Here is a 23,147-nt window from a genome sequence, read left to right on the forward strand (position 1 = left end):
TACAGCCTCAGTGTAAGTGGAAACTTGAGCCTTGAGCTGTGTGCCCCTGATTCCCAGTTATTTTAAAAGTTTACTGCTTGCAAATTCAGGAATTTATCTGGAACTGTTACCAGCTGCTCTGAGTCCATCCTCTAAATGAGCTACAATAATTTGATATTCGCAGCCAATTTTAATAATATGCCTTTTTTCTGTAGAGGGCTACCTCCAGAAGATATTGAGAACAGACTGGAATTCAGATGGACACACTGGATTACAGCTAATCAACCTGCAAAATGCACTTTTCCCTCCCAATACACCTGGTCTCCAGGTTTAAAAATTGGGGTGCTGATTTTCTCCCCCTGTCTCAGGGCAGTTCCTCAGCCTACAACCTCCACACCTGCACAGGGCTTGATTCTGCACACAGAAAATGGTGCCTCAAGGGGATAGGGAGCAGCCTCCATCGCCTTGGAGTGGAGCAGTAGCAAAAAAGTCACCACAGAACAGTTCAGTCCCAGCAAAATTGTTACTCACAATTGAAACAGCACAACTGGAAACCCTAATCTTGGGATTAGGGTTTACCCTACTCTACCCCTCAGTGCTTCAGCCTTTCCAATCTTTCATTCTTATCTCCATCTCCAATATTTGCCACAGTCCCAGTGGTTTTACTGTCACAGTCACCTCGTAGTGCTCTGCCTCTGCCACACACAGACTTTACTGCATACAAAGTCTCATCCTTGAGGACTACTTAAAGCTTTTCAGCTGGGAAATGGCAAACTGGGCAGGAAGCTACACCAGGCTGGAGGAACTGGCCTGGAGCATGTGCTGGTCCCTAGAGAGCAGCTCTGGGTGCTCAGTGACAACAGACTGATGAATCCATAGCAACACATCACCTTCATGTGAGAGGTAAACAGAACATGTAAACCCATGGAAAAACAATATATTCATTTACTGTGAAGCACTATTTGACACTTCCATGCAGGAACAAGTAAGAAGAGGTTGAGACAGAGTGAAGTTTTCAGACATTGCACTGGTAAAGGATCACTGAAAAGAGAATGCCACTGAAGCATACTAGGAAACAAACCTTTTGAGAGGGTTTTGTATTTCTGACTGTTTTTTTCCTCTTCCCAACTTTAATTACAATGATCTAGAAAATTCCATTCCTTTAACAAATTCCACAACCTTTGAGCATGAGAACACACCTGCTACATTTCTGAACCAGATAAACCAAGCTCCTTACCTCCATTAGTGTTTCCCTCAGATTTAACCTTTTCTCTATAAGTAGACCATGCTCCTTGAGGAACGTGCAGAGGAACAAACTGAGATTCTGAATGAAGTTCTGTTCATCATCTTTCCCATTGGAGTATGCAAGTCGGATATTGGTATTTAAAGGAAGCATCTAACAAAAAGAAATCACCAAGAATTTCCCTTTTTATACAAAGCAACTACCTTTAATAACAAGTATGCTGCTTTTTTATTTTTATGGAGAACCTTCAAGATGGACCAACATTGCCAAGAGAGGAAAAGACTGTTATAAAAAACCCCTTTACCCATCCACTTATGATATAAATACACTGAAGAAGGGACTCATGGACCTGAATCTGAACTGCTCAAAAGGGAATGATCAGATTACACAAATTTGATGTATGGTTTTAGTGGGAAATGTTTCTATCTGTTCCAAAAATTAACAAGAAACTCGCAGAAGTTAGGTCAGTTTAGGTCTTGAGACATACAGTTCACATTTCCCCATGAGAGACCAAGGGCTCAAAGGATCTCTCAAATTAATCAAATCAATAGAGCAGAAATGCAGCTGGATCAAGTTCAGAAAAACACACTTGGCATCTTCTGATCAAGCCACAAACATCACCAAAGAACAATACTTTTCCTAGCAAGAGCTCTATAAGGAACATAAACCTGTCAACTTTCCACAGAAACGGATTTTGTGATATGAAATTCAAAGGGAGATTTCTGATAAACATTTACCTGTTTTAACTGCATCATGGTCAGTGTAAAAAGTGTTACAAACTGTTCTTCATACTGGCTTACACTGACACCTGCAATCTCTGTGAGGCACTTCAAAGAGACATTTCGAAACATGGGAACATTTAAGAACTGGTGAGGGAAGAAAAAAAAATAAAGATCATTACAGAAGTGTTGTACACCTTTTCTGCAACTTGTATTTAAATTTAAGAGCTGTAATTTTTAATTTTTTTGCAAAAATACCTTGTATATTAGTGTGCTGATTAACTTGGTCTCAAATATATATCCCAGAGGAATCCAGTTCAGAAATCGTAGCAAAGTTTCCAACGTTGCATGGACTAAGGGAGCGTTTTGGGAGTTTTCCTGTAAATGACAATTTGGAGTTTATGGCATTGTGACACTGTTAGGCACAAAGAGGGGAAGTTTGAAAACATCATTAAAGAAATGTGACTTACCATCACAAACTGACACAGCTGAAATATCTGAGAGAATTCATTGCACATGCTGTAAAAAAAAAAAAAAAAAAAATTGAAAACTAAGCATTTCCACATTTCATAAATCAAAATATCTATGCCCACAGGACAGGTCCTTAAGACCCAAGCCCATGGAGGCACTCTAAAGCCACCTGGTTTATCCCTACTTTCATGTTAATAATCCATATTTGAGGTAGCTTGAAGCCTGCAGCTAAATTCTAAGAAAACAAGGAAATACAATCAATCAATGCTGAATGCTGTGTTAAAGGATAGGAACCATCAGTCAACAGATGCTACTTGCAGCAAGGTACAAATCCCTGTGTGTACAAAATGAAGTTAGGGATCCCCTAGGAGCAGTGCTTCAAAGAAAAATCAGTAATCCTCTTGGGCTCAGAAATGGAATTACACAGCTGTAGGTGCTCACACAAAGGCTCCAAGTGACAGAACCTATTTAGCAGCAAGCACAAAGTCTACTCTGTTCATCAAGGTTTAAACAGATATACTTGCCTGTCTTTCAAATGCTTGGCTTTGACTTGAGTAATCTGGCCACTGGAGAAGTCAAACACTTCCTCACTGAGCAGTTTGAGGATGACCATGTTGTTCTGGCAGAGGCTCTCGCTGGTCCTGCTGGCGCCCACGATGTCGCTGATGAACGTGGGCCAGTGCTTGGGCCACTCCTGCTTCAGGATCTGCCAAGGGAGCAGCCCCACATCACACACACAGCCAAGGCACAGACTTCACTGAAAGGCTTAAACTGTTATCAGCTCTGCCTTACCTGAACAAGAATCATATTCAGTTTCCCAATGTACACTTTCTCTTTCTGGAAAAGAGCAGAGAGGAGTCAGGCTTTGCATAATGCTCCCTCCCTCATTCCCCCTGAGAACTCCTCACTTACTTCTACACACGTTGGGTCAGATGAGGTCTTGATAATTAGGCCAACAACGTATTTTTTAATACCTGCAGAAGAGGAAAGGATTTATTTTCAGCTATGCCAGATATCACAGATGTAGCAACAAGTATTTCTGAATTCAGATTCTTCATGGTTTTAAACCAGAAACACCTCTAACAGGCCAGACAAGCCTGAGTCAGTGAGCATTATTCTTGTGTGCTACATGGGGAAATGCACCTTTATCAACCCTGACAGGGGATATTTTAGATGTACAAGATGGCTTTACACCAAAACTATCTCAATGAAGCAAAAGACCAAGGATTAGAGTGTCCTTGCAGTAATTTTTAAGTGAAATCCAAGAATAAACAGAACTTCCTACGTGTGACTCCAGTTGCAATGCCAGCTTTGCTGAAGTGCATGGATAGCTCTGACACATCACCTGCACTGCAGGCAGAAGTTCAGAGCTGCTCCAGTCTACTCAGGTGATCCATTTTAAGAACAGGAATTCCTATGCACAGCATTTTAAAGTCAGAGCTTAGCAAAGCTTCTCCTGTAAAACCTTACAAGAACAGAACTCAAACCTTCATTCACTAATACAGCACAATCTGAGTGTGAACCATTGGGCTTTTATAGCATATATGGATGCTGTGAGTCCACCATCTCAGTAAATTCTGCTCTATTGCTTTTTCTTTTTTTTTTACCTTACACTGGCAATTGGACAAAAAGGGACACACAGTGTGTTATAGCTGTTGATTTTGTTGTCTCTCTTCTACTAATGTTTTAAAATTATTTTAGAGTGTTCAGCTTCACCATAAAACCAGAAAACCCCCATCACTGCGGGGAAGTGACACTGTTAAAGTTGCATTTTCCACTTAACCCTTAACTCACTCCTAATGCCTAAATCCATGGGAACAATGATTTCCAAGTGCCAATATCCATTCTGTACAAAACCACCCAAATCCAGGAAAAGGCACGCTCAGAGGGCCTGGAGTCACGACCAGGTGAACATTCCAGGAGTTCAGCTCTGACACCAGACTACAAACCAGGCAAGTGTTTTCTTGTCTTAAGGAAGTTTGAGAATTGCTGGGTGCTTTGCTATTCAAATTCATGAACCCAAAAATCTTGTTTCAATCATTTCTCCTCCAAGACAAGTCAGCCGACTCACATGGACAACATGCATGTGTTGAAGGCTTCAGAAGTTGTCACTTTCAGAAGAATGACTTCTGCTGAAGACATAATCCACACCCTCTGTTGTAACTTTCAAAACTTGTCTAGGACTTGACCAAATTTAGTAGGGTCTTTTTTTTTTTTTCTGTTTCTGGCTTAAGCAAGCGGATTAGGAAGGACAATTTATTAATTGCATTCTCATGAAATCTGGAAAAACTAGACCCAGAGTTTGAGCCATTAGGTACATACTAGACAGGAGCTGTTCTGCGGGTAGCTCCAATTGCAAGTGGAACCATTCATCACCATCATCAGTGGGATCAATCCCCACTGCTCCAGGAGAATGGTCATTAATAAAGTATCACTGTCAGGCACTGGGTGTGAGTAACCACCAAGCATCACAGGCCTGGTGTTTTAAACCTAAAACACTCTCTGCTGAAGCATCACAGTAATTCACAAATGAGATATGAAAGCCCCCCCAACAGTATGGAAATAGGTTTGCAGTGCCAGAAACTAAACTGCTATAACCATCTGCCAAACCACTAAGGGAAGCCTACTGTTGCAACTCTTCACATTTCAAAGAGGAATTAAAAAGTTAATATTGCTTTTAGAATTCCAACTGCAGATCCATGGCATTTTCCATCTTGCTGCATCAATGGCATTGTGCTGTTCAATAACAACTCCAATACTGTGCTGCCAGTGATCTGGCCCTGAGACCAGCACAGGAAAGCAGCTGCTCTGCTACAGTTTCTTTATTTAAAAAATTAAAATAAAAGTAAAAATGGTGACCACTGCTCAAAAGACAACCTAAAAAGTTTGCTTCCTTTCACATATTACTCTGCTGGCTCCTGAGATCATCCATCCAGTGAACAAAGTCATATTCTTAATCCCCTAAAAGCAGCAGCTATCCAATTCTCTAATGCTCCTTTTGGCACAGATGTCATTTTATACTTTTCCAACTTCAAGTGTTCTATTCCTGCTCCATATTTAATAGCTCATTTATTTATCATTCCATAGGAAAGAGAATTTGCAGCAGAACAAATATATGTCAAATTTATATTCTGACAAAGATCAACCCAGAGGCTCATTACCATTTTCTATCAGAACATGTCCAAGAAACTGCTCAGGGGCAGTAATCCAAGGGATAAGCTAAAAGCAGTGTGTTTGGGGAACTCCAAAGGAAGTGTTGTGTTAGAAAGGAGAGCACAGGACATGCACAAACCCCACAGCCACTGTCTAGAAGGTCTTGTTCCATGACAGAAGCAGCTGAGCAAGTCCTGAATAGGCCAACACCACAAGTGCCAAGCTCAGCCCTGCACTGAGCCAAGCAGGAAGAGACAGACAGGGCAGGAAAACAGACCTTCCAATAAAGCAAAACATAAACAACACCAACCACAACACCCAGGACACACAAAATGTTCTTCAGAGATTATCTGACCTTGCAACTGCACTGATCTCAGGACACCCAAAGGGAGCAGCCCCTGCTCCAGGCCTGGACCAGCCCCACTGCTGGAATTTTCTAGAAAGCAAAGCCTGAGAATTGCTTTTGTACAAAGTCCCATAAAAGGGATGATAGAGCAAGGGCATGAACTTGAGGCCTTGTAGAACATTCCTGGATATCCACCAGATACTGTCATCCTTCTGTGAAAGCTGCTCCTCGACAGAGGCAAACATCCATAAAACTGAACCCTTCCTGGAGGGAAAGTTGTTTTCCCAAGTGACCCAAGCCCTGCAATGCCTGGAGTGGAACTGGGACAGCGAGGAACGTCACGTTATGAGTAATTTCTGCAGCCTGAACTTGAGGAAATATCCTCCAGTTTAACCTTTGGAAGTGCTCTAGGAAGCCATTGCCTCTGCTGCACTCTGTGTACCCTGAGCTGCTGCCACAGCCCAGCACAGCAGGTGAATAACCATGGACACAATCAGCAAACACACACCTGCAACAAACCCTGCTGTCCTCAGGCACACAGGCACAGCCTTCTGTGCAATCACAGCCAAGCCTTTAACAAGTGTCCAAAATTATTTAGCTGGTGCTGCAGATGCAAGCTCACTCTAATTTACTAAGATTAATAAAGTATCTAATAAAGAATAATAGGCACAAATTAATCAGGTGGGCAATGTAACTCTGCAAATTAACATTATTTTGCAGTCAAAATTAGAATTTCAAATGCTAAAGCTGAGCTGTCCCCTCTGGGGATATTTGTATGCATACACACTTACACTGAAATGTTCAGTCCCAAAATGTAGTCAAAATACCATCTTATTTTTAGTGTTAGAAACAATGCTTTCCCATACAGTCCCATAATCACCTTTACCCCTCAGTGGTGAACTGAATCAATCCATGATCAACAGAAAAGGCACAGTTTGTTTATCTTCACACACACAAGTAGCTCATCCCCTCTTCATCACAGAGAAGCAAAGAAACATCTTCCTCATGAAGCAGGCCAGGAATTTCTCACCACTGCACAGAAAAACCACCTCTACAGCATCTTCCACTGCTTGAAAAGCTTTACACCCAACTCCAGGACCTTCCTGGAAAACACTGAGCTGCATCCCTGAACACTTCACTTTTTCATTTCAGGATGAGCAAAGTTGTACAAGGAATTTGTGTTCCACAATGAAGAAGTGCTTTATCCGTTCCAGCCCCAAACACTCCAGACAAGCTCGCTCTGTTCAGGGAACACTGTTTCATTTCACAATGCAGGATTAATGAAACGTATCACTGCGCTGGAGACCAAAATCCTTTCTTTCCAGGCAGGTTTTCACACTGCCACAGCAAATCCTTTGGAGACCACAGCACTTGAATCAAATGCCATCCTCTCTGAGCATTATTAAACAATCAGCTCTAAAGGATATCAGAGTTTAAAGCAATTTAGTAGCACACCTCAGGAAGCTCAGAACTCTACCTGAGGATGATGCACAAGAGCCTGGCCAGCAGGCAGGTTCAGCACTGCCTGGGATGTTCTGGAATCCATCACACCCCAGCCAGCTCCAGTGAAAACCACATGACATCATCGGTGTCCATGCAAGAGCCATTCCAAGCACCCTCCCAGGACTAAATCAATCACCCAGACAAGGCTAACCATGGCTGGGGGCTATGACCAAACAGGTCTCAGGGCTGAACATGCAGGCCAGGCATCTGATTTAACTGAATTTTACCCCTTTTGTGCCTCATAAACTCCACTTCTGTCTACAGAACCAACCAGTTCCTACTGCTAACTCCAAAAGCAAAGAAAAAAAAAAAAAAAACAAAAACCCCGCCAAAATGCCATCACATCAGTATTTTAGAATTGTAAATTGATTGCTTTGCCTGATTGTTGTTTCAGAATTATGGAAAGATAAAACTCACTTTTTGTAAGTGCTCACAAACACCACCACCTGAGGAACAGAAAGCTATTTTTCAAAACTTAAAAGCCAGCAGGGCCAGAAAAGCTCAAACCCAAAAGCTATCTTAAAACAAAAGCAAAACTTCAGAACAGAGCTTCATGTCAAAAGAATACATCTGAAGAAAACATTTTCCTCCTTGCATTTGAAATTCAAGGCTGGAAGCTAAAACCGTCCAGCACACAGAAGCAGTACCAAACCTCTGGCTAACCTCACAGCCCAACAAGTCATTCTGATCTACAACTTGCTAAAAACCAAAACAAAAAACCTGTAAGAAATTTACAGTTCATGCTCTGTAATTAGCAACATTGCTTTATTTCTACCAACAAGTTTCAGGGAAGTAATTCAAAACCTTTTTTTATTCACTGACCATTTAATTCAGATTTGCTCTTGACTTTAACTCTTAATCACTGCTGTTGCTACTGTGGTTTCCTCATAAATGCATTTAGCTTCCTCTTCACCAACAGCAAGATCTGTCAGCTGTATTTACTACACAAACCAAGCAGGCATGCAGAAGACATGTTTTATAAATTATGATAGAAGGTAAAACTGATTTGAAACCTGCATGGTTTGCATGCACTAAGCATTCCATTGTACCCTGAGTTTCAGTTTCCTGCACACACATTCTACTAGTTACACTTCAAACAGGAAAATCCTGTCAACCAAAGAATGGCTGGAGTCAAGGAAACCTCAATTTAACCAGCACTGCTATCTCCCAGGTAATCAAGCCACCTGAATGAGCTCTGGAGCAGCTCTTTTGTACCAGCCAGTCTCATCAGCCAAATAAGAAAAATTTAAAAAACAACTACCACAGACCAGATCAAACTGGATTAGAGATGAAACAGATTCTCCCTCCTACACCACTGAGGCCAAGCTGGATAAAATGCCATGGTACAGAAAATACATTTGGTTCCTCTTCTACCACACAAGCGAAAGCCACTAACCCAGTTTCCCCAGAACAGGATAAAAGTCAATTTCACAATTTTAGTTTGCCTCTGTTAAAGGGAAAATGTTTTCAAAACTGAACAAACAACACACCTTTGTTATTATAAAGGATTTTTTTATTTCCTCTGGAGCTTTCACAGATATATGTCAGCAAAAGTAAGAAAAGGATACCTCAAGATGACTGCACACCTACAGACAGTAACTTTATTTTGCCTTGTAACAAACAGAGTTATTGCATTTTCTGAGATGGCAGGAACCACCCAACAGCCCTGTCACTGCTGGAGATAAAATGACCCAAAGCACAGCCAGCAGCACCTCATCCCACCACTGTTTCTCAGCTCTCCTATGCTTTAAGAGCATGAATTTTAAGTCTGAATTCCTGAAGTACATCCTGCATTTGGCACCTGTTCCACTTAGGTCCATCCTGTGACATCTGTTCTACATCTCCCTCCACCACTGGGCAATACTCCGGACTCCTCTTCCTCCTGCTCTGCTCCCACAGCCAAAACTGTAGGACAACAACTTCCAAACGCTGAAACCAAGTGCTCACAGTCAGGGATGTAACAAGATCTGACTGAGCTGAGACACTCCAGTACTGAAAAGCACAAATAACACTTAACTTTAGCTAACTAAGGTGCTCTTTCAGTTTCTCAAAAGGGCACAGCTGTGTCTGAGCCTTAGCTGAAGCTGCTCCCTAGAAACCTCCAACAGCAGCATGAATGGAAACTTCACTTTCAGTTTTACTTTCAAAGGCAGCTACCCTTTGCCAACCCATAGTTGGAAGGGAAGGGGGAAAGTTGAGAAGAGGAACAAGCACAAAAATGTAGAAGTCTCTCTCTGTGCATTTGTTTTCATCAGCGCTCCAAATTCTGGTTTCATTAATACAGTTTCAGAAGCTAAGCACTGGCAATAAAAATTTAAAGCATGTCTCAGCATGGTTGATAAAAGCTCTCAGCAGAACACAGAAATATGGAACTTTTCATTAGTTCCAAGACCAGCTTTTGGAAAAAAGCCAAGTATAGAAGAGTGACAGGATTTAATATCAAGAATTGGAAGTGGCTGTACTTAATGTTTTGAAGTCCAAGTTGTGATGATGACAGGCAGCCATGTGAAAAGCACAAACCCTGCACCACAGGGGTACCCCCATTTACTGCAGCCAATGTCTAAAGTCAGCAACACTGCAAGCTACAGGGGAGGGGAAACCCATAAACTAAACACAGAATTGATTTACAGACTTCCAGCATTGATGGGAGACTGGGGCTTACCCTACTCTGCACCAATTGCAGCAATCTGCCTGTTACACACTTCATTAATTAAACCCAAATGCACAGCACCTCCCTGCCTAATGAGTGACCATCAACAGGTGAGACAGTCCATTTACTTAGTGTTTCCATTTAAAAATCATTCTAACTGCACACAATTTCCAAATAATAACACAAACCTACACAAGGTAACAAGTGGGCCACAGAGTCTGCTTGAGGCTGCCCACAAAGCTTCCAGAGGGTGAGGAAAACAAAACCTCCTGTGCCAAGGACAGGGAATGAAAATCTCTACCCCAATGCCAGTGGCTCACCTCATAAGTTTCAAAACTATCAGTGACACCTTTTCCACAAAGCTGCAGAATTTCAGCTGCTCACCAACCCACTGAGATCACTATCACAAAAGTGAAAGATGTGGTTTATCATTCAAGATACCATAACACATGACAGAATGCTACTTAGAGACTGACAGTGTAAATCTCAGTTAATACACAAAGTTCTGAGGAAAAGACAAAAGTCACTCCCTACCTTCGCACTGGTTCCTTGGAAGAATCTTCCATCTTGTTTTTATCACATTTTCCAAGATTTGCAGTCCATAATACTGAAATTGGAGAAGAACAAAATGTGAGTACGTTACTGTAGGACTGACTAACTTGCAGGACTCTCATTCAATCAGACATTCACACTTAACATCTAAGACTTCAAGATTCTTAAACTAACAATTTTATTAAATATATGTCTAGTCACCCATTTACTGAGGTTTCATGCATCGTATTTTCTTGTTTTATTCTTGGCTATACTAAGTCCTGCTGTTTGATCATGCTCACACCAGGAGGGGGGAAAAGCAATAATGAAAAGCCCTCTGGCAGACAATTTTGGCTATCTGGAAAAGCAGCAGCCAGATGTGAATTGGTATCACAAATGACTGCTCCTAAGTTTGAGTATTAACACAACCAGGCTCCTAAAATATTTAGCAGCTTGGATGGTGGCTCAAGCTTCCTACTGTTCCTCTAAGAGCTGCAAAAAAAAAAAATCTTGTCTTAGCATCACATGGCCTGACACTGGCACTTTCTAGAGAAATTCTCTCCCAAACTTCACTGGTGTGTTACTTTAGGAACAGCAAGACAACCCACAGGTTTATTTAATTTCAATCCCCACCCCAATATGGCAGCTATTGCTAATATTTAAAGATGAACTTTTGTGCTCAGTCAAAGAACAATAAAAACGTGAATAAGCTCTTGGAAATCATTTTACCTTTCAGGAATTCCTTCCTATGTTCTTACCCAAACCATTAACGTTGCAAATGGCCATTCCCTCTGCCCATTTGTCCCTACTGCCAACTCACAGTAACAGGGAAAGAAGTTTGTCATGGTACAACCAAAAAAACTTTAAAATGTAAAACCCCATTAGCATGAATAGACAGGAGAGAAAAGGGGATGAGGAGTTTTGCATTTACTTTATCTACAATGGATTAGGAAGAAAAAAAAATAAAAAATCAATGCCTGAAAGGTAAACTCAAGTTTTCACAGTTCCAAGTTTGGCTGAGAATAAGAGTTCCTCTTTAAACTGGTTAGTTGTTACACAAAGTAGGATCATTAGCATTTCCACCAAAGGGATCATCCAGACTTCAGTTTAATTAAAAATACACAATGTAGACTGTCCCAAGCTACATTGTACTGAAAGAGCAGTTTTGCTGTTCTCATCTTAGCATAACCTACATCCCTCTGCTTCCCTATCTGATCCCAGTCCCAGGAGATTTCAGGTGCACATCCTGCAGCTGGAAAATGTTCTGTCCCCTACCAAAACCCTGGGCACCAAGAGAAATTATGAATTACAGAAAGTTGAAAGGGTATTTTTATTGCCTCCATGGTCAGCAGCATAAGCTTATCTACTAGATTTTATCCTGAAAATTTGATTTGATTACTTGACATAAAAGCTAAATGAAATCAAGGGGATTTACATGTAGGAAAACGTGCAAAAATATTCTTAAGCAAAATGCTCCACAGGAATTGATTCCAGCCACTGCTAAAAATTTACAGACACCATCTGCAAGTGATCCAAGCTCATGATACAAAACATACTTACAAAAGCTCCTAACAATGTTGACAGTATGAATTTTTCTATCAGACAGTGCTAAACTTTCCTGAAGCACATCTAAACTCTAGTGAAATTTCTATGTTCTAAAGGCACATACATTAATTTTTCAGCTATCAACTAACTAGAAATGCTCATTTCCTCCCAAACTTTTTTCCACAAGTGAACTTATTTAGCTTTTACACCAGAATAGCAAGTCTACTTTCATTTTAACAAATACTAGATGACCAAATGAAACTTAAATGAAAAACCTAACAACTGACTAAGGACAGACCTCATCTTCAATGGGTTTTTCCCTAAGCGAGAATTTCCTGGAGTCAAAGAAAAGGACAGACACCTCTAGCAATCTGCCACACCTGGCCCTCATTACCTGCTCAAACATCTCATTTGGGTTCATGGACCTTCAGCTGTTCATGCTGCAAAGGTTTCCACTCCTTTTGTGCCTTCAGTTCTGCCCTCTGCAGTGCCTTGTTCGCTTCTTCCTCAGTCCCAAAAAACTCCTTTTCCCTGACACTGAACAGCAGCAGCAGTAAAATCCCTGCGTACAACCCTCACCTGCACATCCTTCTGCCACACCTCACTGCAGCCCCAACATCCTGCAGGGGGCCTTTGGGGTTCTTACTTTGTTTGATTTATTTAATGGTTCCAATTACTCTAAACTTCTCTGACTAATGAGGAACACCACTCCCAAAAAAGTCACTGATACCAATTACAAGTCCTGCCTTTTAAACAACTACTGCAACAGCACATGTGGACACATCTCATCTCTGTGTAACACAGAAGCTTTTCAAAAACTAATTTACTCTTGGTTTGTTAATTGTCTACCACTAGTAGTTATGAAGATGAGGGACAAGCAACAGCAAAACACTCAAAAAAAACCCAGCATGAAATGATCCCTGTGGTAGAAATTTCTATGGCACCCTTATTACTTATTTTATGCACCGAATCCCTTTCCCTCCCACCTCCCAAGAAACAAAAACAATTGATGAACAGAATTCAGTTAAAGGGAATCAAAAGGGTAGACCTTGTGGAGGCCTGCCGTCAAAGCCTAGCTGTGTCAGTTGCACAGGAAGACACCCCTTTTCTTCCTATTACAAGCAATCAACATAATGGAACATTATGATTAATATCAGGTAGTGTTAACAGCTTTAATTAAAGAAAAAATATGATTGCATAAAAGCCAAATGTCATAGTGCATAAATTTAGCACCAAATCATTTGCAATTTATGTAAATTGAAGAATTCTTTACCTGTTGCTTTCTTTCTGTTCCTCTAATCATCTCATTTTTCACAAGACAAATTTGAGTTTTTAAAAATACTGTTGATAAATCAACTTAAACATTAGTAATGTCTGTCAGTATAAAAAGCAAAGTTTACCAGGCAAGCAAACAGGCAAACACTGTTACTTAAAGGTGCTTAAAGGTATTACTTTGAGGAAGTTCTTTAAACTACTTTCCCCTCAACTTCAGAGAGCAACGAAAAAAAAAATATGAACTGCTTCATGAATACCACATGATTTCAGAAACCATCCAAACATAATTTTTTCTGTTTGAGCACAGTATGTATCCAGCAGAAAAACATGCATGTCAGTTATTTGAGATAATAATCATCAAGCTTAAGACAGTGAAAACACATTTTGCTCATCTTTTTGGCTCAAACTTCACAAGTCTTAGGTACAGTATTTCAAATTGCAGAAAAAGCCCCGAGTGCTGCCCATTTTAGCCTCTACCATGATGGATGGATTTCCAACAGCAGTAAAAAGCAAATGTGTTCTGCATAGCAGCAAAGAACTGATGTACTACCAACTTTGGGGTGCTTAACCTTTATTGATTGCCCAAAACCTTGGCCTAATGAGGTTTGTTTTGTCTTTAACACACCTAGGGACAAATTTTCTCCTCAGTTACGTGCACGTGGCTTTCATTATGATCACACACAGCCAGGCACTTACCAAAGGACAAAATGTGGCTCTAGGAGACTTTTCATTACTCAGATTTATATAGACACAACACCAATCTTGGGAACTGGCAAAATGCTTGCGTGTGCCTTGAGAAAAATTCTGTGTATCCAATTTAGCTCATCCTCAAAAAAAAAGGGGGAGAGGGAAAAACTCTTGGCAATGCAAAATGAGGTCCGAATATTTTTTTCCATTTACAGTTCTTGCTTAAAGCAATCTTTGCGAACAAGACAATCAAAAAATATGGTTTGAATCAAGAAAATCTATGGCTAAAAATGAGATACCTTCCTCAAAGTTTATGAATGGAAGAAAGAGGAAAACCAAATAAATAAAAGTTGATTTACTTACTTTGGTATTCATGTTCTGAGAGAACTCCAAAATTGTATCAACTCTTGTCCATGCATCAGGATGTTCTTTTAAGTGAGTCAACACTTCTTGTGCCATTCTTTGCTGAAAGAAAAAGTTGATTTGAAAAAAGTATTTAGATTATTTAAGAAGTTATATACTGTCACTGAAGACATCACTATGTAACACTCCATTTCAATTACTTATCTAAGAGTTAACTCAACCAGCAGCAACAAGTCCCTTAAGCCTCCTCCTGTGACAGCTCAAGTTCAGTAACAACCAAACTCCAAAAGCCAATTGATGCAGGACAGTAATTCCTCATTTCCACTCTTCCATCCTGAATGATTCATCCAGACCAGCAAACATGCAGGAACAGCACACATGGTGGGGAAAACCTACTAGGGAATGAAGTTCTCTCCCCTGCCACAAAGCCTTCTAGATAAAACTTTATTCTAGGGCACCCAAACTTTCCAGTTCCAGTGGAAACACTTATACCAAGTGCCAGGCTCCAGGAACACTGTTTTGTTGATTTTATTTTGAAGAACAGCAGAGCAGAGCATTAGAGGGATCCCTGGTGTACCTAACAACCTACAAAACCCTAATAAAAACCTGCTGGCAGGAGGAAGGGAGCTGGTCACACTAATGCTTTGCTCTTCCTTGGGACTGACATTATCAATTACTGTCCTGGTAATGTCCTGTGGTTTCTTGAAAACCTCATCTGAAGCAATTACACACTGAAATGGCTGAATTCATTTTAGCTATCCCTTACAAAAGCCTGCATGACCTCAGGAATTCTTAGGGAGCCCAAGTGATGTCAGCCATTTCCAGAAGTGCCACGTACTGACAAATCTTGCTGCAAACTGTACTCCCTGCAAGCACCAGGCACTGCCTCAGCAACGAGGTGGGCATTTCACAACACAACTAACACAACTTAATTCATTGTTTCACAGCCCTGTAGAGGCAACTGGACAGTTACAGAGCAGTTAAAGCTTTGCTCTAGGATTAACTTCAACAGTTAAAACTCACTACAGCCATGCAGCTTCTAGTCTCATCCATACCTGAGCTAATCAGCAATTGGGGTAAGAAAACTTGTATTTTCAGCAACTTAGAAACCCAATCAAGACCCCATATATATATATATATATATATATATATATATATATATATATATATATATATAATATAACAAACTGACAAATTTGGCATGTGATTTACAAAATAAAATTGGAGGTCTCAACAGAAAAGGGCAAGGATGTCTAAACTACCTGTACAACACCACTTGCACCCCTACTTGATATAATTGAGCACAGTGGAGCAACTGGACCAGCAAGTGCCTGCCGATCTGATATGGACAAGTACCACACAAATATTCTGTTTAAGACCACAACCAACACAGCCCTATTGTTCCAGTGTGACATCAGAGCTAAAAAAAATAAAAAAAAAACCAAACAGAAAAACCAGCACTTTTAATACATTTTAGTTTTAAAAGGGAAGGAATAACTGTTTACATCTGCAAGTGTGTTTTTTTATTGGCCTCATGTTCTGTTTGCTTCTAATACTGGTGACATATCTCAGGATCAAATTTCAACACCAACAAAACACAGTCCATATCCTTCTCCCAGGGCTGAGGTTTGCTCTCACACCCACAAACCCCTTTTGTGGACATCAGACCTTGCAGTTTCATAAACAGCACAAATTCAGTAATAATGGTTAATCAAGAACAAAGCTTTATCATGTTGCTGGTACCAAAAAGGAATTTGCAAATAATCTTTCTGGACATGTGAAGATCTATGTGAATATCTAACAAATCAATGGAATTGAGAGGCTGGGATGAGTCCAGGTAAACGTTTATGAGTTGCATGAAATCTCCTTAGTCATGTGTTGCACTGGGGCAGGGACATTCTTTCTTTTCAGAAAAGTATACCCAAAAAAGCTGAGAAAAAAAATTTCAAATCTCCAGGACAGAAAATAGCTTCTTTCTTGCCTAACACAGATGAGCAGATAACAGTTTTGCAAGCAGAGAGAAGAACTAAGCAGAAGGAGGAGGCAGGTGAATCTGGAAGCAAGTTCAGCACAGGCCATTCAGGTTGCATTCTAAACCTGTTTTACCCTGACATTACCCTGACCTGTTCCAGGAAAACCACTGGTAATCTCTCAATTTTAATATTCAGTTTCCTCAACTCCTATTATTCCTGTCACCCTTCAGTAAAGGGCTTGAGCTGTCAGACTCCACTGAGAACCATTTTTTCCTGCTTTTTTCTTAACTCCTTGGAAGAGGAAAAAGCTCAGACTCCCTAAAATGTCTCCAATTTGGAAAGGTACTAAAATAGCTGCCCAAAGTTTCATTGAGGCGACACGTGTAAGTAAATGTATTTATACAAGTTCATATCATAACTTACTTTTGCCAGTTAAACACCACCTCTTAAATTTTTGCATCCTATTGCATTGATTTTCTAAATACTGGGGAGTTTTCCCAGCTGTTTTAAGTGAAGCAACTTCTCACAATGCCAGAACAATGGCAATTTGATCCTTGTATTTAGTGTTAATCCTTTATTTTCCCTACAAACCTTCCCAACTTTTTCAGCTCTTTTCAAACCAAACAACATTATAAGCATCACCTGTTTTGCAGGCAGTAAAAGATCACAAAAGTGCTACAGATGTCCATACTTCTAAGACAAGAGCTACAAAGAGTTTTCTGTCATTCTTAAGCACTTAAAAAATTACAGCAAGTAACTATTTGAATTTAGGACACCCAAAATGCAAATATTTCAAAAAACAACAAGGTATTTCAAAACCTATTGGAATTCACATTAGTAATCTTTACAAAAGCTTTTTTTTCCTCTAAAGAGATACACAAAGCAAGTATATGCAAGTATATCATTGTTTATTCTAACAGCTGGAAAGAATAGAAAAGCATCAGCTACTTTGTCCCATTTAATTCACTTATTGTTGTGCAAGACTATCTTAGTAAGACATGCCTGACACTGGAACTTCCAATTTGTTGAGCCTGAACAATTAAATCTGCCAGGAGAGGAACTATGCCAACACCCTTTGTAGCAATACTTGCCCTCAACATTTAAGTCTCATTTCCAAAGAAGTTCAAGACACAGATTAAAAAAAGCAATACAAGATTCACTTTCAAGGCAATATATGCAAACACACAAATGCACAGTCCTCCCATTTCAACTTAATATTTCACAATCTGCACTAACTCCAAAGGAATGAATGCAAGAAGAACCTGTGCAAACTGTAATGGAAAATAAAAAAACCCAGACACAAGAAAAGAACAAACTCTTCTATTAAATATGCATGACATGCTTCTTTACAAATACAAACACAGTAATATAATCACAAAGATTTTTCTTTTAAAGACAATTCTTCAGTGAAGCAAACATTACATTTATGGCAGCTCAGACCTTCCTGAAGAACAGAGTCAGGAAAGGGGAGCTGCACCAAGTGTCCTCACCAATCACATTTGCTAATAATAATTCTCAACATCTGAAGGCAAGCTAGAAATGAACACACACCAGATAAACATTTCTCCAAGAGTCATTTCAATGTGAATTCACATTCCACGTGACTGCCAGTGATATTCCAGTCACTAGCTCAGTAAATTCACCAATATTACTAATTGTTCCTGCAGTGAATTGATTTTGCTCAGCTGATTTGCTGTAAGGTTAGACATGGTCAATAAATGCATGTTCCAAGTCCACCTTACCTGTGCACCTTCTCCATGGTACAGGCAGTTCACCACATTGTCCAAGAGATTGATATCCAGTTTCTGGTTAAAATCCAGCAGCTGACGAGCTGCATGGTCTGCTAACATTGTCATAATTGCTGGCATAGATTACTGCAAAATAAAGTTTAAAAAATTGATCAGTTAGTAAGAAATTATTATCAGCTGCAAAGCAAGTGCTTCAACTTATCTCATTTGTCTCATTGAAACAAGATGCTTCTGTTAGCAGCAGCAGATAACACTGCCTACAACACTGCTTTGATTGTGGGGCACATAACAGGACAAACTTTTCTTTTTCCTGAAAAATTCACCCATCACTACCCCAGCTCAACTCTCAGGGTGTTCAGCAGGTAAAACACACAGGGACAGCCTGAGCAGAGGATGGGCTGTGCCACCAGCACCCTGGGGCTCCTTTCACAGCAGCTATCACCCCCACATGTCTGCTGGCCGTGTCACTACAACCAAAACCCAGACCGGCAACCTCAGCCAGTATCGAGTTCCCAAGGCCAACATGCACATTCAGAAGATTCAGTTCCAAAAGCTTTTAAACACTTGGGTATGGAGGTGAAACGTGATCTACACGCACAGCAAGAAATTAGCCACAGGGCATTTTTTAAATTGTTGGGAAAAAAAAGAAAACCACCTTACAAGTTAACCACATCCAAGTAAAAAAATTACCACTGAAACTAAGTTGACTGAAGGCACTTTGAGACCACGAAGCACAGAGACTGTTAAATCAGCAGGCTGCTCTGTGTGCCATGTGAGATCACTCCAAACTGAAATGGAATTCAACTGGAGGTTTCAGGTCCCCTAAACCCAGGGACACAGCATTAACTCTTTGTCCCAGATAGAGCAGCCCTGATATTATGCAAAGGGAGTCAGGTGGGGTGTGTGAGATTCTTTACCGGCCAGAGACTGGTGCAAGATAAAGACATTTGTGAAAAGCAGGAAAACAAGCCCGAAGCCACTGAATTTCTGATGGTAAGTTACACTCTACCTTTTTCACACCACCCTGCCTTCCCCACACTGAAACCCCTATTAATCAAGTTTATCACCCTGTTCTCACACAACTCTAACCCATATTCCCACCCTGCCATCTACACCACCTGTGTGCCACTCACACTCCTCTCTAAACCCTGCAAACCTACAGATCCCACATGAAACTGCTCCTTCACAAGTCTGGGAAGAGCAAGATCAATCAGAAAGTTACAGCAGAGCCATCTGCATTCTCAGAAAGATACAACCTGAAACTCTTCCAGGAACACACCCCATAAAGTCAGATGTGCTCTCACTAAATAACTCCGTGTGCAAGGAAGAGTTCGTTTCATGCTTTACCTATTCAAGTCATGCTCAAAAGTACAGAGCAAGACAAACCTGTGCCTCAACCCCAGTAATTACTAATTAAGTGAAAGTTTTACTGCAGCATCCAGACAAGGAAAATCTTTTGTTGGGAAATGTGCATTTGCAAGTAGTGTCAAGGAACTTCTGTTACTTCTATATATAAAAATAACTTCAAGCCCAAATATTGTAATTGCATTTTCAACTCAAAAACTCAGTATTACTACACTAACACAGTCATTTTAAGGGGTTCATCTCAATATCCAGGAAAATCTTTTTACAACACATTCCTGCAAAACCAAGAGAAAATAAACATCAAGAAGGGAACAAAATAAATTTATAATAACAGTCCATGTCTATTCTTCTCTCCTTCAACTCCTGATGTTCTCAAAACTGTGATGTTAACTCAGGAAGCAAGAAACAGCAGCAGAAAAGGCTGACTTCATTCTTCATTTCATTCTTTTGGCTCAGGAGGACGCAGAGAATGTCACCTGGTGAATGAGTGGCAGTGAGCAGCAGCACTGGAAGGAACCTGCACCCACGGAGAGGCTCAGAGCAGTCAGCGCTCCAGGCACGCCCCTTTTTGTCCACATCTGGCCTCCATGGCTGAGCCGTGAGAGCGGTTCCCAAACTACAACAAACGCCATGCACTCAGGTAGGGCCATTCATTGCAGACATGAGCCTCTTTCGGTGCTCTTCAGGCCACCCCGAGGGCGCCAAGGAGGAGCAGCGTGACCGAGAGAAGTTATTCAACACATGGGAGCAGAAAGGAAATGTTTTGAATAGGGCCCTTCGCCACTCCCAGCATTATCTCCACAATGACCTACCTACCTCGGCAGCCGAAACGCAGAAATGGCGGCTTTGTGGCCAGCAGCACCTGCAACCAACCCCATCTCCCACTGCTAACCCTGTACCCACATGGAGCTCGTAATCTCTGATTTACTGTACTCCTACACTCTGCCCTCCCCCATCGGCCTCAACTCCGGAACAGAATTAAGCCTCGGCTCCACTAATCAGTCCCTCAATAAATGGGCTAACAGAAACAAAAAAAATAAAAATAAAAGCCAAACGATAAAAAAATCTGAACTACAACACAGCAAGAATGTGACATCTACCGAAGGTCAAAAGAACTGCATTTACAGCACTGTTTACACAGTTATCCCAACTCTCGATGACCCTGGACCTTTAACACAACAGTTAGCTTGTTGTGGTACACCCGATTCATTTTGGCATGTAGCACACAGCAATAACAGCAGGCACTTAATAGTAAGAGACGTTGAGCATTTACCATGAATCCTACAGCACCTTTAACCCCTAATATTTAAAGCTCATTGGGGCAGCGACTAAAATAAAAACCAAACCCACCCTGGGAGAGTCACTGTGCCCCATTTCCAAGCACGCAATGCAAATGAATTTCCTCCCTCTTCCAAGGAATTAGCTGCATCACTTGTAAATCCCACCCAGGAGAGCTGAGCGCCTCTGAAACGCAGCGCACGACAAACGCGTCCGCATCACGCTGCACACACCACCAGCAATGGCAACGAAACCGCCCCTTCCCTGCGCTCCTTCACACACGCACACGTGAAGGAGAAGGACGAGACGGATTAAGCAACATCTGCCCGGCACCTCAGAGCATTCATTTTCGGCTGGAAATAACTCACACCCACCACCCAGTGCCGCGGCCCTTCCCCGGCTCCTGCCGCAGCGCCCCGGCGGGCGGGCAGCGCCCCGGCTCCGGGCACCGCTCCGGCTGCGGCTCGGGCCGGCAGGGCCCCGGTGCCCGGCGGGGAGCGGGCCCGGGCGGTGGGTCGGGCGAGCCGGGGCCCTGCGGAGCGCGGTGGCCCCGCAGCCCCTCCCTCCTCCTCCTCCTCCTCCCCTGGGCTCCAGCCCTGCGCTCTATACAGGGCTCCCCACGTGATCCAGGCGGACGTTTCAATACTGCTGCACAGACACACACACACACACACAAAAAAATATTTCTGGAAACTTCCACTCCTAATAATTTACAGATTATGTGGCCGGGTTTGCCCGTGCCCGATCCCAGCCCGCCCGGCCCCCTCCTAACGAGGAGCATCCCCCGCAGCATCCGTGCCTGCGCTCGGCCAGGCCGGGGATGCTCGTACCCCGAACCCCATCCGAGCGCACCCCCGGCCCTCAGGGCTTCTCCACGGGCTCCATCACATCCCTCCGGGCACAGGCCGGGCTCTGGGGCCCCCTGCACGGGCACATCCCCCGTTCTGCCCCTCAAAACACCCCCGCTCTGCCCCCTCGGCGCTGCCCATCGCGACCCCCCCGCAGCCCCGGCTTACCTAGGGGTTTCTCACAGCCTCTTCCTTCAGAAAGTAGGGGCGACCAAGCCAAGTTTCTAACCACCACACGCCACGAGAAAAAAAAAAAAAAAAAAAAAGGAAAATAAAAAAAGACCACCAAAAATAACCCCCTCCCAAAAATAATAAAAAAAAAAAAAAAAAAGAAAAAAAAAAAAGAAAAAAAAGGACCACGGAAGGAGAAGGAAAAAAATTCAGCACGGAAGGAGGGAAAAATCCACCACGTTAGGAGGTGGGGGGGGAAGGCGAGCGCTCCCTGCTCGGCGGTGGGTCGGGGTTAGTGGCGCCACTCCTCCCCTCGCAGCGTGCCCGGCCTGGCTGCACCAGGCGCCCGCAGCGGCCCCCGGGGCTCCGCGCTCGGCTCCGCGCCTTCCCCTCAGCCCCGGGAAAGCGGCCGGCGCGGCGCTTCGGCCTCGCTAGTGCGGGGGGATCTACCCGGCTGCGCCTCCCGCGCCGCCCAGGCCCGGCCCCGCCGGCTCTTGCTGCCCCTGCGGCTGCCGCCCTCCCCGCCCGGCGCTCAGTTCGCCCCCATTCCCGCCGCCCCCCCCGCGGCTCGCACTAAACTTCGCCCCCTCAGCTACGGGTCCCCTACGAGCAGGTCACACACGCGGCGGCAGCGACGGGGACTGAGCGCGGCGCGTCTCCCCCTCCTAATGCCACAGGCTCGGAACCGGCTCAAACCGGTTCAGACTGGGAGATTCCATCTCGGTTTAGTTTTCAGCCCATGGCGCCGCGGAGCGTTTGGAAACCTCGGGGACCCCGCCCAGCCACCGCTCCCATTGGCCCCGGGAAGTGCCGCCGCGAAGGCGGCCTCCACGCTGATTGGTCGGGCGGGCTGTCAATCCGCTGCGCGCTTCGGATGGGCGGGGGGAGCGAGAGGCGGCGGGGGGGTGAGCTGAGGGGATCCGCCCCCTCTCCAGCAGCCCTTTGCGCGCTAAGGGGGGGGCCGCCGCTCTCCGATAGGCCGAGACGCGCTGTCACTCAGAGAGACCCCGCCTCCCTGCTCGTAAAGCGCGGGCGCAGGGCTGGCCGAACTCTCATTGGCCGGCGGCGGTGGCGGCGTGACGCGCGCGCCAGAGCGCGGCTTTTGGGGCTGCGGCGGGAGGGGGCGGGAAAGGCGCGGCCGTTGGGCGCCCCCGGGCGCGTGCCTGGGGCGCAATGGCGGGAGCGGGGCGGGCGGTCCGTAAGGGGAAGGGGCTCGAGGGGCTGATCCCTGTGAGAGGAAGGGGTTTGGGGGGTCTCTCCCCACAGTGAGGTGAGGGGGTTTGGGGGTCTCTCCCCTCA

The 23,147-nt window shown here is 43.2% G+C and overlaps 1 protein-coding gene across 5 annotated transcripts in view; it reads right to left on the reverse strand.

Annotated features, from left to right (window-relative positions):
- Positions 1-22,601, reverse strand: part of XPO1 (exportin 1) — a 34,527-nt gene extending 11,926 nt beyond the window's left edge. The window contains exons 1-12 of one of the 5 annotated variants that reach the window (XM_063152803.1): positions 22,456-22,601; positions 21,846-21,901; positions 18,181-18,312; positions 14,466-14,567; positions 10,599-10,671; positions 3,325-3,386; positions 3,205-3,249; positions 2,937-3,118; positions 2,412-2,460; positions 2,200-2,319; positions 1,960-2,088; positions 1,217-1,375 (exon numbers count right to left, since the gene is read on the reverse strand). In XM_063152803.1, coding sequence (XP_063008873.1) covers positions 1,217-1,375; positions 1,960-2,088; positions 2,200-2,319; positions 2,412-2,460; positions 2,937-3,118; positions 3,205-3,249; positions 3,325-3,386; positions 10,599-10,671; positions 14,466-14,567; positions 18,181-18,306 — 1,047 coding nt within the window. In that variant the 5' untranslated portion in view covers positions 18,307-18,312; positions 21,846-21,901; positions 22,456-22,601. Of the gene's footprint in view, positions 1-1,216; positions 1,376-1,959; positions 2,089-2,199; positions 2,320-2,411; positions 2,461-2,936; positions 3,119-3,204; positions 3,250-3,324; positions 3,387-10,598; positions 10,672-14,465; positions 14,568-18,180; positions 18,313-21,115; positions 21,135-21,203; positions 21,226-21,845; positions 22,201-22,455 lie in introns of those variants that run through there. The other 4 variants (XM_063152804.1, XM_063152802.1, XM_063152805.1 and 1 more) reach the window with 4 other exon arrangements.
- Between the last annotated feature and the right edge of the window lie 546 nt (positions 22,602-23,147).

Source organism: Melospiza melodia, chromosome 3 (genome assembly GCF_035770615.1).
Source record: "Melospiza melodia melodia isolate bMelMel2 chromosome 3, bMelMel2.pri, whole genome shotgun sequence".
Classification (NCBI taxonomy): domain Eukaryota; kingdom Metazoa; phylum Chordata; class Aves; order Passeriformes; family Passerellidae; genus Melospiza; species Melospiza melodia.